Raw genomic sequence first — 11,256 nt, 5'->3', positions numbered from 1 at the left:
TTGAAGTCCTAGCCAGAGCAATCCGACAACAAAAGGAGATCAAGGGGATACAAATTGGTAAGGAAGAAGTCAAATTATCGTTATTTGCAGATGTTCTCTCTTTTTTGTTGCTGTTTTTAGTTATTATTTTTAAAAATTTTGTATGTGTGTGAGTGTTTGCCTGCACACATATATCTATATATGACATGTGTCCCTGATGCCCAAGAAAGCCAGAAGATGGTGCCTAATTTATAGGCAATTGTGAGCCACCATCTGAATGCTGGGAACCAAACACAGGTTCTCTGAAAGCAGCAAGTGTTCTTTGCCACTGAGTCATCTCTCCAGCCCTTCTACGTTGTCTTAGGTTAAATGGCAAAGGCAACCATCCCCCGACCATACCTAGCCTAGCGCTAACAGCCATGCTAACACTGCTGCTCCTGTTTCACAAGCAGAGAGTCTGGCAACCAGGTGACAGCCAACATCAATCAAGAGAGACTTTTATGTATCTGAGTATACTGTAGCTGTCTTCAGACACATCAGAAGAGGACATGGATTCCATTACAGGTGGTTGTGAGCCACCATGTGGTTGCTGGGAACTGAACTCAGGACCTCTGAAAGAGCAGTCAGTGCTCTTAGCCACTGAGCCATCTCTCCAGCCCGACAGTGTCTTTTGCTCAAAAAATTGTTCAACTTCCACAAAGAACTGTGAGACTTTGTGGCACTGGGCTGTTCCTCCTCTCTGCTTCTGTACCTCCCTTGTCCTCAGAGGCCGTCCCTGGAGCAGACTGGAGATTGGCTCTAGAGATGAACTGCAGCATCTCTGCCATAGGAGGAAAAGGCTCACATGATGTGCAGAGAGGGAGAGACAACCATGCTCGCTCGCTCGCTAGCTAGCACTGTTTGCAGGGTCAACCTCAGAAGTGACAAGGGAGAGCCAGTGGCTGTATGTAGCCTTGATGGCAGAACCTAGGTCATGCCAGGCTGAAGTTCTTTAGAACTGGGGATGAGATTGTGTCTAAGTCACATGTTCCTGCCCAACCATGAGTCTGAACACATGCAAGGAAGATAGAGAAGGGCCCAGGGAGGAAGTGAGACGTAGTACCGGCTACAAAGTAGGTTAAGGCAGTGAGATTACCTGAGTATAGAAGTTTGGGGCAAGCCTTGGTGTTAGTTTTGACTTAAAAAACAAAAACAAAAACAAAATACCTTATTTTTTTGCCGCCATGTGTCTCTCAACAAAGGGAAGCTCAGTGAAGGTGCGAGACCAACGAAGTGCTGTATAGTTAGCTATGTAAGCCTCCTGTCACTGTCTGTTGGGTTTTATTTATATTCCCTCCAAATATCATGTGTCCTCCCATGGGTCTTCCTTACCATACCTTAGCAAAACTCTATGTGAGTCTGTGTCAGCTGACATCATTCTGCCAATTGGCCCAGGTCACTGCCACTACACCACCAGAAGGTGTGTGTGTGTGTGTGTATTTTGTTTTATGACGTCACTACAAATGATGATCATTTAGGAATGGCAAGGCATACCAATACCATCTGGCATTGTCCAATGTCTACTGGGTCCTTCTTAGTATCATGTATCCTTTCACATGTTTACTTTAGCAAAACATCCTTTTACCTGTGTCCGCTTCAGCAAAACATTCCTTCACTTTGTCTGCCTTAGGGCAGCATCCTCTCTCTTGTGATTGCCCCAGCAAAACATCATCTGCCCGAGAAAGCTCTACGTTCCCACTGCACCTGGCCAGGTCAGTAAGACCTTACTTCCAGAAGCAAACAAAAACCACCCCTCCTAAAGGACACCAAAAGGAAGGACATGGAGAAGGAAAGGCTGGGGACAACTCGAAGGGACCTGAGCTCTGCTTATAGTGACATCAAGAGAGCAAAGAACCCACAATGGCATGGGTTCTGTCCAATCAATCACGGGGTTCCTGCCAGTTTGTGTGGAGGAACAGATTTATGACGCCAGTCTTAAACACACAAACATGGAGATAACTGAGCTGTAAGCTAGGCAGGGTTCTGCCCTTCAAGGTAGGCCAATTCCATACGCAAACAACATACAAACCACAACCTTCAGGGGGAAGAATCCAGAGCTGCGACACTTAGCAAGGTCTGGCTTTCATTAAAAACAAAAATACTTTTAATCCCACACTCAGGAGGTAGAGGCAGGTTGATTGCTGAGTTCAAGGCTGGCTTGGACTACAGAGCAAGTTCCAGGACAGCCAGGGCTACACAGAGAAACCCTGTCTCAAAACTACTCCCTACCCCACTCCCCCCAAAAAAGATTAAATAAGAATAAATAAAACCCTCCTAGAGCTTAGCCAACAACATAGGCTCTAAACTGAAGGGAAAAAGCAGTCAACAGAAACAGTCACCAAGTGTTGGTAGATGTTGAGTTTAGCAGACAAAAATCAAGGCAGTTTCTGTATGTTCAAAGAACGACTAGAAAAATTAACAGGCCACATGACCAGTAAGCAATAATCAGAGACCCTAAAACAGGCAGAATTACAGAACGGAAGTTCTAGAGTTCACAGTGCAGGATCTGGAATAGAAAATTCATCTCAGGAATCAATAGCAAATACAAGACGGCAAAGCCCGGCTCTGGAAATCAAGTGCAGCCGCACTCCCACACAGCAGAGCTAAGGCCCAGGGACTGAAACAGAAACAGTGTAGCCAGCGGCCAGGCTGACCTCGCTGTGGGAGTCAGCAGATCTGATGGCTAACTGGCCGCACCGGCAATGCGGGCCAGGAGGCAATGGAAAGACTCACAATGCAGCATGAGAAACCTCAAGTTAAAGAGCTCATAGCCGGAAACTTTCCCTTCAAAAATATAGGCAGAGGAGGGTGGAGAGATGGCTCACTGGTTAGGGGCACTGGATGCTGAAGTTAGACCAAGAGGTTTCAGATACAATACCAAAAGCACAATTCATAACCCCCTGACCTACTAGATGCTAAAGTTTGAGATGAAATGCCTCTTGTGGGCACCGGTGGCCAAAGCTCACACACTAGCTTGTGGGACTTTAGGTGGCATGAATTCCTGGAGCAGTCCCTGGAAAACACCTGTACCCCCTTCTCTCCACTTCCGGATCTACCATGCACAGGCACAGAGAAACCTCTAACAGTGTGAGCCCAAAGCAACCATTCCTTCATTAATTAAACTGTTCCTTTCAGGTATTTGTCACGACAAGAGAAAGGCTAGGCAAGACACGGGATTTCTTAAAATTAAAGGCTTTTGCTACACACTGTTAAGAGAACAAAGAGGTAAGCAATACTTGAGCAAGCATGGCACATGACACATCTGATAGAGAACTGTCTCCAAAACATAGAGAACAAACTCAACAATAAAAAATAGACTAATACATTCTATTTTTAAAAAGAACCAGTTTTGAACAGACTTTACCCAAAAAGACACATGGGTAGGAATAAGTGTATGAAAAGAGTCTCTATACAATCCCTCAGTAAGGAAAGGCCGCCACCACATGCCTTCAGGACTGGTCAGGCAGAATCAATGAAAAATGGGTGTTACCAAGTGTGGGTGAAGACGTGGAAGCACTGATCTTCATGTATCGCTGATGTGACTCTAGAACCGCACAGCCAGTCTGAGAAACTCTGAAGTACGAGGCAAACCAAATGATCTATTTGTTCTGCTGCTGGGAATTTACCAAGGAAAATTTGTTCATGTTTATATAAAAATCTGCTTGCTCGGCTGCATGTCATATGTGCCTATAACCAGTGCAAGTGCCTGGAATTAGAGGCTCCCATGTCTTTCAATGAGTGGAAGGATGAAGAATTACTGTGTATCCGCACACTCTAAAAACAGCAATAAAGACAATCTACTGATACAGCAAATGGGGTGAATCTCAGTTACAGTGTTTCCATTCATGATGTATTCCAGAAAGGGGGGATTACAGCAACAAAGAACAGATGCTGCCAAGGACAGGGTCAGAGAAAGGAGCTAAAATGTAAAATGACATTTAAGAGAAGACAGAACCACCCTGTGGTGCAAGGAGGAGGGTCTCAGGACCCTAAAAGTAGTTACCAAGGTCTGTAGGCTCGTACACCAAAGAATGCACTTACTGCACAGTTTAAAAGTACATCTTCAGAAAATGCAGCCTCAACTTTCCTTCAGAAATAAATCTTTCCTCAGGAGTTCATCTTCCATCTACCAACAATGTGCTACTGAAATGGCAGTGAAAACATGGGTCCCATGCAAAGCCTCTACATAAAAGCACCATCAACAGCACACGTAGGAGCGCAGAGCAAGGACTCCATATGCTAAATGATGTGGAACCCGGTCTCAGACTTCATCACCACAGAAGGGACCTGGGACATCCTGAACTCGACTGGAACAAAAGTGAGTGAAATTTAATCAGTTTTATTTAGCAACCGTCCTTGTGAAAACCCTTCAGATTCACCTGGCTTAACTATGACTTTGCACAGTATTTTATGCTTACTAGGTTTTTAAACCAGGTTCCAGAGACTTATAAGCAACAGGGTGGAAGGGACTTATGTTTATCCATTTTCCCCAAACCTTACCTAAGCTTTCACCTGTACTGTCTCACAAAGAACAAAATGTACAAACGGAATGCCATCTATGAACTCAGGACCAGCATGGTGACACTGTCTCCCACACTTCCTCTTGCTTTTGTCTGGGAGTGCAGTGAGGTGGTCTGTGCAGGCACAGAGCTGATGCTGTGGCTGCCACAGGCAGGAAGCAAGGGGGCACAACGCTGTCTTGTGCCTCTCGGTGTCCCGGCACGCCTCCAAAGAGTGGTCAAAGTCCCCCTTTCTTCAGACTGAGGCTGCTGTGCTGTGCTGTCTGTGCCCTGCCTGGCTGCATGCCTGAGCCTCCCCAACCCCCTTTTAAAACCGCTTAATGTGGAGGGACTGTGAACTCTGGAAACACTGCAGTGAGTTTTAAATCAACACTCAACTCCTGGGCTGAAACCTTGGCCTTCTGAAGGCAGCTACAGTGCACTCCTCACATACATGAAATAAATAAATAAATAAATAAATAAATAAATAAATCTTAACAACAACAACAAAAAACCAACGACTTAAAATTTTCATCTCTACAAGCAAACAAAGCACTTCCAGAGGAAAGTAAACAGAAAACAAAGTAAAATATTCGGTTTTAGGAGAATGGCTTATTTATCTTGAAGATGCTAACTCTAGCTAGGTTAGCTAGCTCCTAGCTCATGACATAGTCACAGGCAGGGCCTGTCTGATGCTGTGAGGATCTGTGCTATCGAGATGAAAGTGCCTGCCTGTAAGGACAGCAAGGAAAGCATCCGGAAGTCCCAGGTGACTGGGACACACAGTGCTGGTCCCTGGAGGCAGGGTGTGCTGGAACACTGATGGCTCATCCAGGCACTGCCATCTGCCTGGCTAAGATGATTTGTCCCCTTCCTAGGTCCCTCATCTCTTGCTGAAGGTTACTATGCCTTCTGCCTCTCCCAGCCTTTGGGAAGGGCCTTTCTTCTCCCTCCAAGGCCCTCTGTCCTCTCCCCCAGGCCCTTCTAGGTCTGGCCAGTTAAGCCTGACTCTCCCTCAGTCCACTGCCCTCTGTACAGACCGGTTTCACCACTTTCTACCCACTACTCAAACTCTTTGTCTTTGGGAAGTGCAGCCTCTTCCATAAAGTCCATGTTCTCAGTCCCACTCACTGAGGTCTCAGGCATTTATCCCTGCTCCCACATCAGAGGGCACTCAGATCTGCCATGCTGAGTTTCTGAGAACAGAAGCAAACCTTTTCTGACCAGATGTTTAGGGGGTCAGGATTACTTAGCAGCAGGTTTTTCATTCGTAAGAGATATTTTTGTCCTTTTCAATGATGTGTGCATGTGCATCTGTGTGTAGCCGGGTGAGCGTGAAGGCAGGTGCTGGTGGTGCAGCAATTGCAAAGTGTCCATCACAAGTGCTAGAAGCTCAAGTCGGGTCCTCTGCCAGAGCAGTGCACACTGATCCACTCTAGGCCTTACTTACCAGAACCAAGTGAAGAAGTGGGAGCCTTTTAAATGAACAAGAAAGGCTGGGACACTGATGAGGGGTAAAGAACGAGGGGGAAGCCTGGCTCCCCCTCAGGAATGAGCAGAGGCACTGGCTGCTCCATGTGCTTCACACACACACACACACACACACACACACACACACACACACACACACACCAGTGCGGGGCAGCAGAGCCTGACTCATGCTTGGGTCTGAAGCTTTTGTTTTTGTTTTAGGTTGTTCAGATAACTTGTTTTTCTAAGGTTCCATGACTTTTCTATAATTCAAGGTGTAGACACAGTTCTCTGAGAGTAAAGTTTGCCACAAGTTTCTATTACACGTTCAGGTAATTTCCACACTCACGCCCAGTCTCTTCACAGCGTCAGTAGTCACCACTCACACTCGTCCATCAGCAAAATGACCTGCCTCTAGCTCTCTACAGTCATACTGCTCCAACTCACCTGTGACCTGCTTGTCTGGAAGAGAAGGGATCGGAATGGCAGACCCAAACTTAACCAGGAGACGCTCATATAACCAATCAAAGTGCTTATATCTGTGGTTTACAGATCGGTTAGTGTTCTACAAAATAAGGGAAAGAAACAAGAGCATTAGCGATGCCAAGGTCTGAGATGGAAGACAGGGCCAGTGGCAGCCAGCTTCGTCCTGAGAGCAGGTACTCACAGTGGGCGTTAGCTGATACTCAATGTAGCTCTTCAGACCGTACATTTTGGAGCCTTTCCGGGGATCAGCTACCACACAGTCAAACGTAGAGGTAGGATATACCCACATAGGGCCATAATCTCCAACCTAAGCAATGAGGCAGGACAAGTTAGTTCTGTAACTTGGAAAAACAGTAACACAGGCGTAATGGGAGAGAAATTCTGTTGGGAACTGGCAGCCCTATGGAGGACACTTTCCCTCCTGCTGGAGCACCCCCTTACAGCGCCCATCCCATTTTCACTCCTATTGGAGAAGGAAGTTGTGGTTTGTAGTTCTGTGGTCACATCTAAAACCCACAGTTGTTCAGATGAACCATCCCTCCATGTAGACAGCGTATCTCGATGCAGGGAGGCTGGCTCACGTCTACAAAGCTGGAGGGCAGAAGCTCTCCCTGTAGATCACAGTTTTAAGTATTGTTTTAAAGAAACTTTCAACAATGACTGTGTGTGTGTGTGTGTGTGTGTGTGTGTGTGTGTGNGAGAGAGAGAGAGAGAGAGAGAGAGAGAGAGAGAGAGAGAGAGAGAGAGAGAATATACAAATGTACATATCAGGATTTGTCAGGGACGTCATACACTCAGGTTTTGTAACACTCCTCTGGTTTGTAACTTGGTACAGGCTAGCGGCAAAACAGTTTTCATATAAGTAACTGGTCTATGGATGATGCTTGGAGCAGTGTGAGACTGGCCACAGCCTGACAGCCATCATCAGCCATGGTGTGTGTTGGTGGTACACACCTGTAACCTCGGCACTTGGGAGGATGCGGACCAGGAATCTTCGAGTTAGAGGGCTACACAGTAGCCCTGTCACAAACAAAACAACAACAGATAAAACACAATTAAAAAGGGAGGGAGCAGGGCCCAGGCTAACTGCTTTCCCTGGGGACCCCTGTGCCAGCGTAGAAACACAGCGACCAGTTCGCTTGCTGTCTTCAAGCAGCAAGTCTGCCAGGACCCCAGGACTCCTAGGCAATGCTTGCCTGTCTCTCCCTACCCTCAGGGGCCCTTTGTTCACCTATGACAGAGGTACAGGTTCAAAAGGTCTGGAGAGGTTTCTCAAACTTGTACCACTCCCAGGGTTTTGCCTGAGGTGGGTAAGGAAGGGGATGACATTGTCTGAGCTCCACACAGGGCACAGAGAACTGGCATGTCAGTCTGGATCTCTAACCATCTCTGCTATCCTGAATCTGGTTCATCTTGTTTAAAGTTGCAATCAAGGCTACAGAGATGTGGCTATGGATGTCCATGGATTCCCCAGGCGAACACTTGGGCTCACAGCAACTCTCCCTGCATAATCTTGAGTTGGTTCTGGTCCATCAATTCCCAAATGGATAGAAAGGGTTACCGATCTGCAAGCTCCAGATTAAAAGGCAGGGTCTTACAAAGAACAGACAAGGAGAAATGGACATGGTGGCTCATGCCTGTAGCCCTAGAACACGGGAAGTGAAGACAGGAAGGTGAGGGGTTCAAGGCGCTATCTCAGCTACACTGAGACCCTGTCTCAAAAATAAAAGCATAAACACCTCAAAAACTAACCCAAAATAAACAGCACAAGTCCTTATTGCTTTAAGAACATGTTGTCTTCCTGGACTAGAATAGAAACATAAAATAGACTTTGAAATTTGGGAATAAGGTAAAGAACTAACACATTGTCTCCAGTGTTTCTAGCAAAGAGAGCCACGTTCCTAAGGCCGGGGTTCTGCTGTTCCCATGGTCTCTGACAGTGGACTATGCCGTCCTCGCTAGCCCAGAGCTCACTCACTACACAGGCCACTACACAGGCTTCAAACATGCAGTCGTCCTTGTGCCTCTGCCTCCTGAGAACCACGGCTACAGGCAAGTGCCACCATGGGCAGCTCTAACACAGGTTGTAGTCTTGCAGTAAGGGAAAGGCAGGTGAGCAGTCATGAGAACATGGGGAGAGGAGCAGACGGGGCTGAGGAGAGATCTGTGCAAGCCGAGAACGCCTCAGCAAACAAGTGCAGTGCACGCTAGGGGCAGGAAGAATGTCCACCTCTCCTTCTGGGCGGAGTGGAGAAGGAAAACACAGGCTGGGATCACCACGTCAGGGGTGGCTGAGGACCGCAGACGAGTAGCATGGCACTAAAGAGGTCTCTAAGAATACACAACTAAGCTGTCCAAGTGGCTATGTCCAGGAGGCTCTGCTAAGCCTTCAGTACAGCACTGCTCTATGAAGAGGACAAAGGGCAACTGCTTGGGTTCCCAAACTTACCAGACCTTATGTCATCAGTGAGTAATCCTAGTTGTCAGCCAAAGCACAAACTAGGTCTCTCTCTTTTTTTCCCCCACCTCCTGAAGACTCAATGGCTTTCCTCCTTCTTTTGCTATGTGAGAGGCTGCACCAGTGGCCTGCCCACACAGTCATGGGTTTACCACTCCCGAAACTCATGGACAGTGCACAGGCTGGCCTTCTTGTTCTGGTCTATCATAGTCACACCTGTGACAAATAACACATTAACATGTGAGGCGCAGGCCTCCGGCTCTTAGTCCCACAGAGCTTTAAATGTAAAGAGAAGACTCGTGACGTATGTGGTTTGTTTTGTTTCCCAGCCTGGTATAAAGATTCAAATCTTCTTCAACTACTCAGAAGACAATCACTGCAGATATGCTTTAGAGGGACAAATGTCACAAGGGCTTTGGATGACGTCACACTACCATATCTAAGGGCTTTGGATGACGTCACACTTCTATCTAAGGGTTCTGGATGACGTCACACTTCTATATCTAAGGGCTTTGGATGACGTCACACTTCTATATCTAAGGGCTTTGGATGACGTCACACTTCTATCTAAGGGCTTTGGATGACGTCACACTTCTATCTAAGGGCTTTGGATGACATTACACTTCTATCTAAGGGCTTTGTATGATGTTATACTTCTATCTAAGGGCTTTGTATGATGTTACACTTCTATCTAAGGGCTTTGAATGACATCACACTTCTATCTAAGGGCTTTGGATGACGTCACACTTTTATCTAAGGGCTTTGGATGATGTTACACTTCTATCTGGAGGTTCCTAGAGTTTGAAGCTTTTTACATATGAGAGAAAGTAATTAAAGGATCCATTATCATTCCTGGTATTTTATCATTTGTCTCCTAAAACCAGAGGTGACGGCAGAAGGCTGGTGGTTCCTCCTGCTCATCTGCAGCCATGGTGAGGACATCCAAGGCTTCCCTCAGCACAGCTAAGCCAATAGGGTTACAGAATAGTTTTAGCTCTTTGCCCCCTAGAATCTCACTTGGAAATTCACTAGGTATCGCCTAGATAAAAAAACGTACCAACAATCGAAGTATGGGATGAAACCAAAGTGCCTTTGCCATATTATATAACAATCATCTCACAAGGACAGACTGCATTGTTAATGGTGCCATTAACTCCGGCTTTACCTGCTAGCTAGCCCCTTATCTTGAGCTGCCAGCTGCTTTACTGGAGAAATTCTATCTCCAGCATGCTGGAAAAGCCCCTTATTTTAACTGTGTGCTTCTACTGTCATCAGGGTAGAGGACTAACTATCTGAGCTGTGCCTCCTGGCAGAATAAACAAGGCTAGCATGGAAACAGAACCTGAATGTGCTGTAAGTCTTAGAGCCGCTGACATTTTGGAAAAGAAAACACACTGAAACGTATGAGTGATGGTTCGACATTAATAGTTGGAAGATAAAAACAGGGAAAATGGAAAAGCAATAACCATTATTGATTTATGCTGATTATCCGTAGTACTCCTAAGAACGCATGGCCAACTCTCCGGGACAGGCTAAGTATGGTTAACAATACTTCCGAAAGGACCGCTGTTCCTATACAGAGAGCACTTTAATTAGCGAGGAGGCAAAGGGCAAGAACACGCAGACTTACGATGATGGGGATTTTCTCTTTGGGTTTTGCTAGCTGCTTGGCCAACAAGTACTGTTCCATGCCAGGTTTTGCAAATCCAGGAAATCTGTTCATGAAGAAAGTCTTGTGAGTCTCTGTCCGTCTTCATTAAAATTTAATTCTCACCATGTGACCTTACCATACCAGTTTTAACCCTGTTCTGTCTTTCAGATGGAAGCTAAGGTGAAGCCAATGTAATCAGATGGTCCGATGGCCAGTTGGCCGCTCAGTGGAGCTTGAGCACAGGCAGAGGGCACATGGCTGCAGCAGGTGTGGTGCACAGGTCCTTTACCTGCTTAGCCACGCCTAGTGAAGGGCTGACATGAGGATAGTCCTCCATCCCCCAAGACGCAGCACGGCAATCTGAGGTAGCTACTTGGAACAATGGCCACTTGCTATTACCTTCACATCTATGAACAGTAATTACTATTAACAGTAATATATTAATTTTTGAGCAGTATCAAGATGTGTTCTCACAATGCTCCAGTATATTTAAATTTCCAATTTCCCTTTCTGGCACAAGGCTTATGTTTATAGCTAATATATAAAATGAATTGTTGAGTGCTTCAAAATACTACATAAGGCTTTAAGTTCTCCCACCCCTCCCGCCAAGAGACAGACGTCTTGGAGATTCCAGTTCAGATGAGCCTATACTAATGGTTCAGATGAGCCTATAC

The 11,256-nt window shown here is 46.2% G+C and overlaps 1 protein-coding gene across 1 annotated transcript in view; it reads right to left on the bottom strand.

The window, feature by feature from the left end:
- Snx9 (sorting nexin 9) overlaps nt 1-11,256 on the bottom strand; it is an 81,064-nt gene that overhangs the window by 17,273 nt on the left and 52,535 nt on the right. The window contains exons 7-9 of the mRNA XM_021221072.2: nt 10,562-10,646; nt 6,655-6,780; nt 6,435-6,552 (exon numbers count right to left, since the gene is read on the bottom strand). Of these exons, the coding sequence (XP_021076731.1) occupies nt 6,435-6,552; nt 6,655-6,780; nt 10,562-10,646 (329 nt within the window). The remainder of the gene's footprint in view (nt 1-6,434; nt 6,553-6,654; nt 6,781-10,561; nt 10,647-11,256) is intronic.

The sequence above is a fragment of the Mus pahari genome, chromosome 21 (genome assembly GCF_900095145.1).
Source record: "Mus pahari chromosome 21, PAHARI_EIJ_v1.1, whole genome shotgun sequence".
NCBI classification, from domain to species: Eukaryota; Metazoa; Chordata; class Mammalia; order Rodentia; family Muridae; genus Mus; species Mus pahari.
This window is presented reverse-complemented; position numbering and strand designations above follow the sequence as displayed.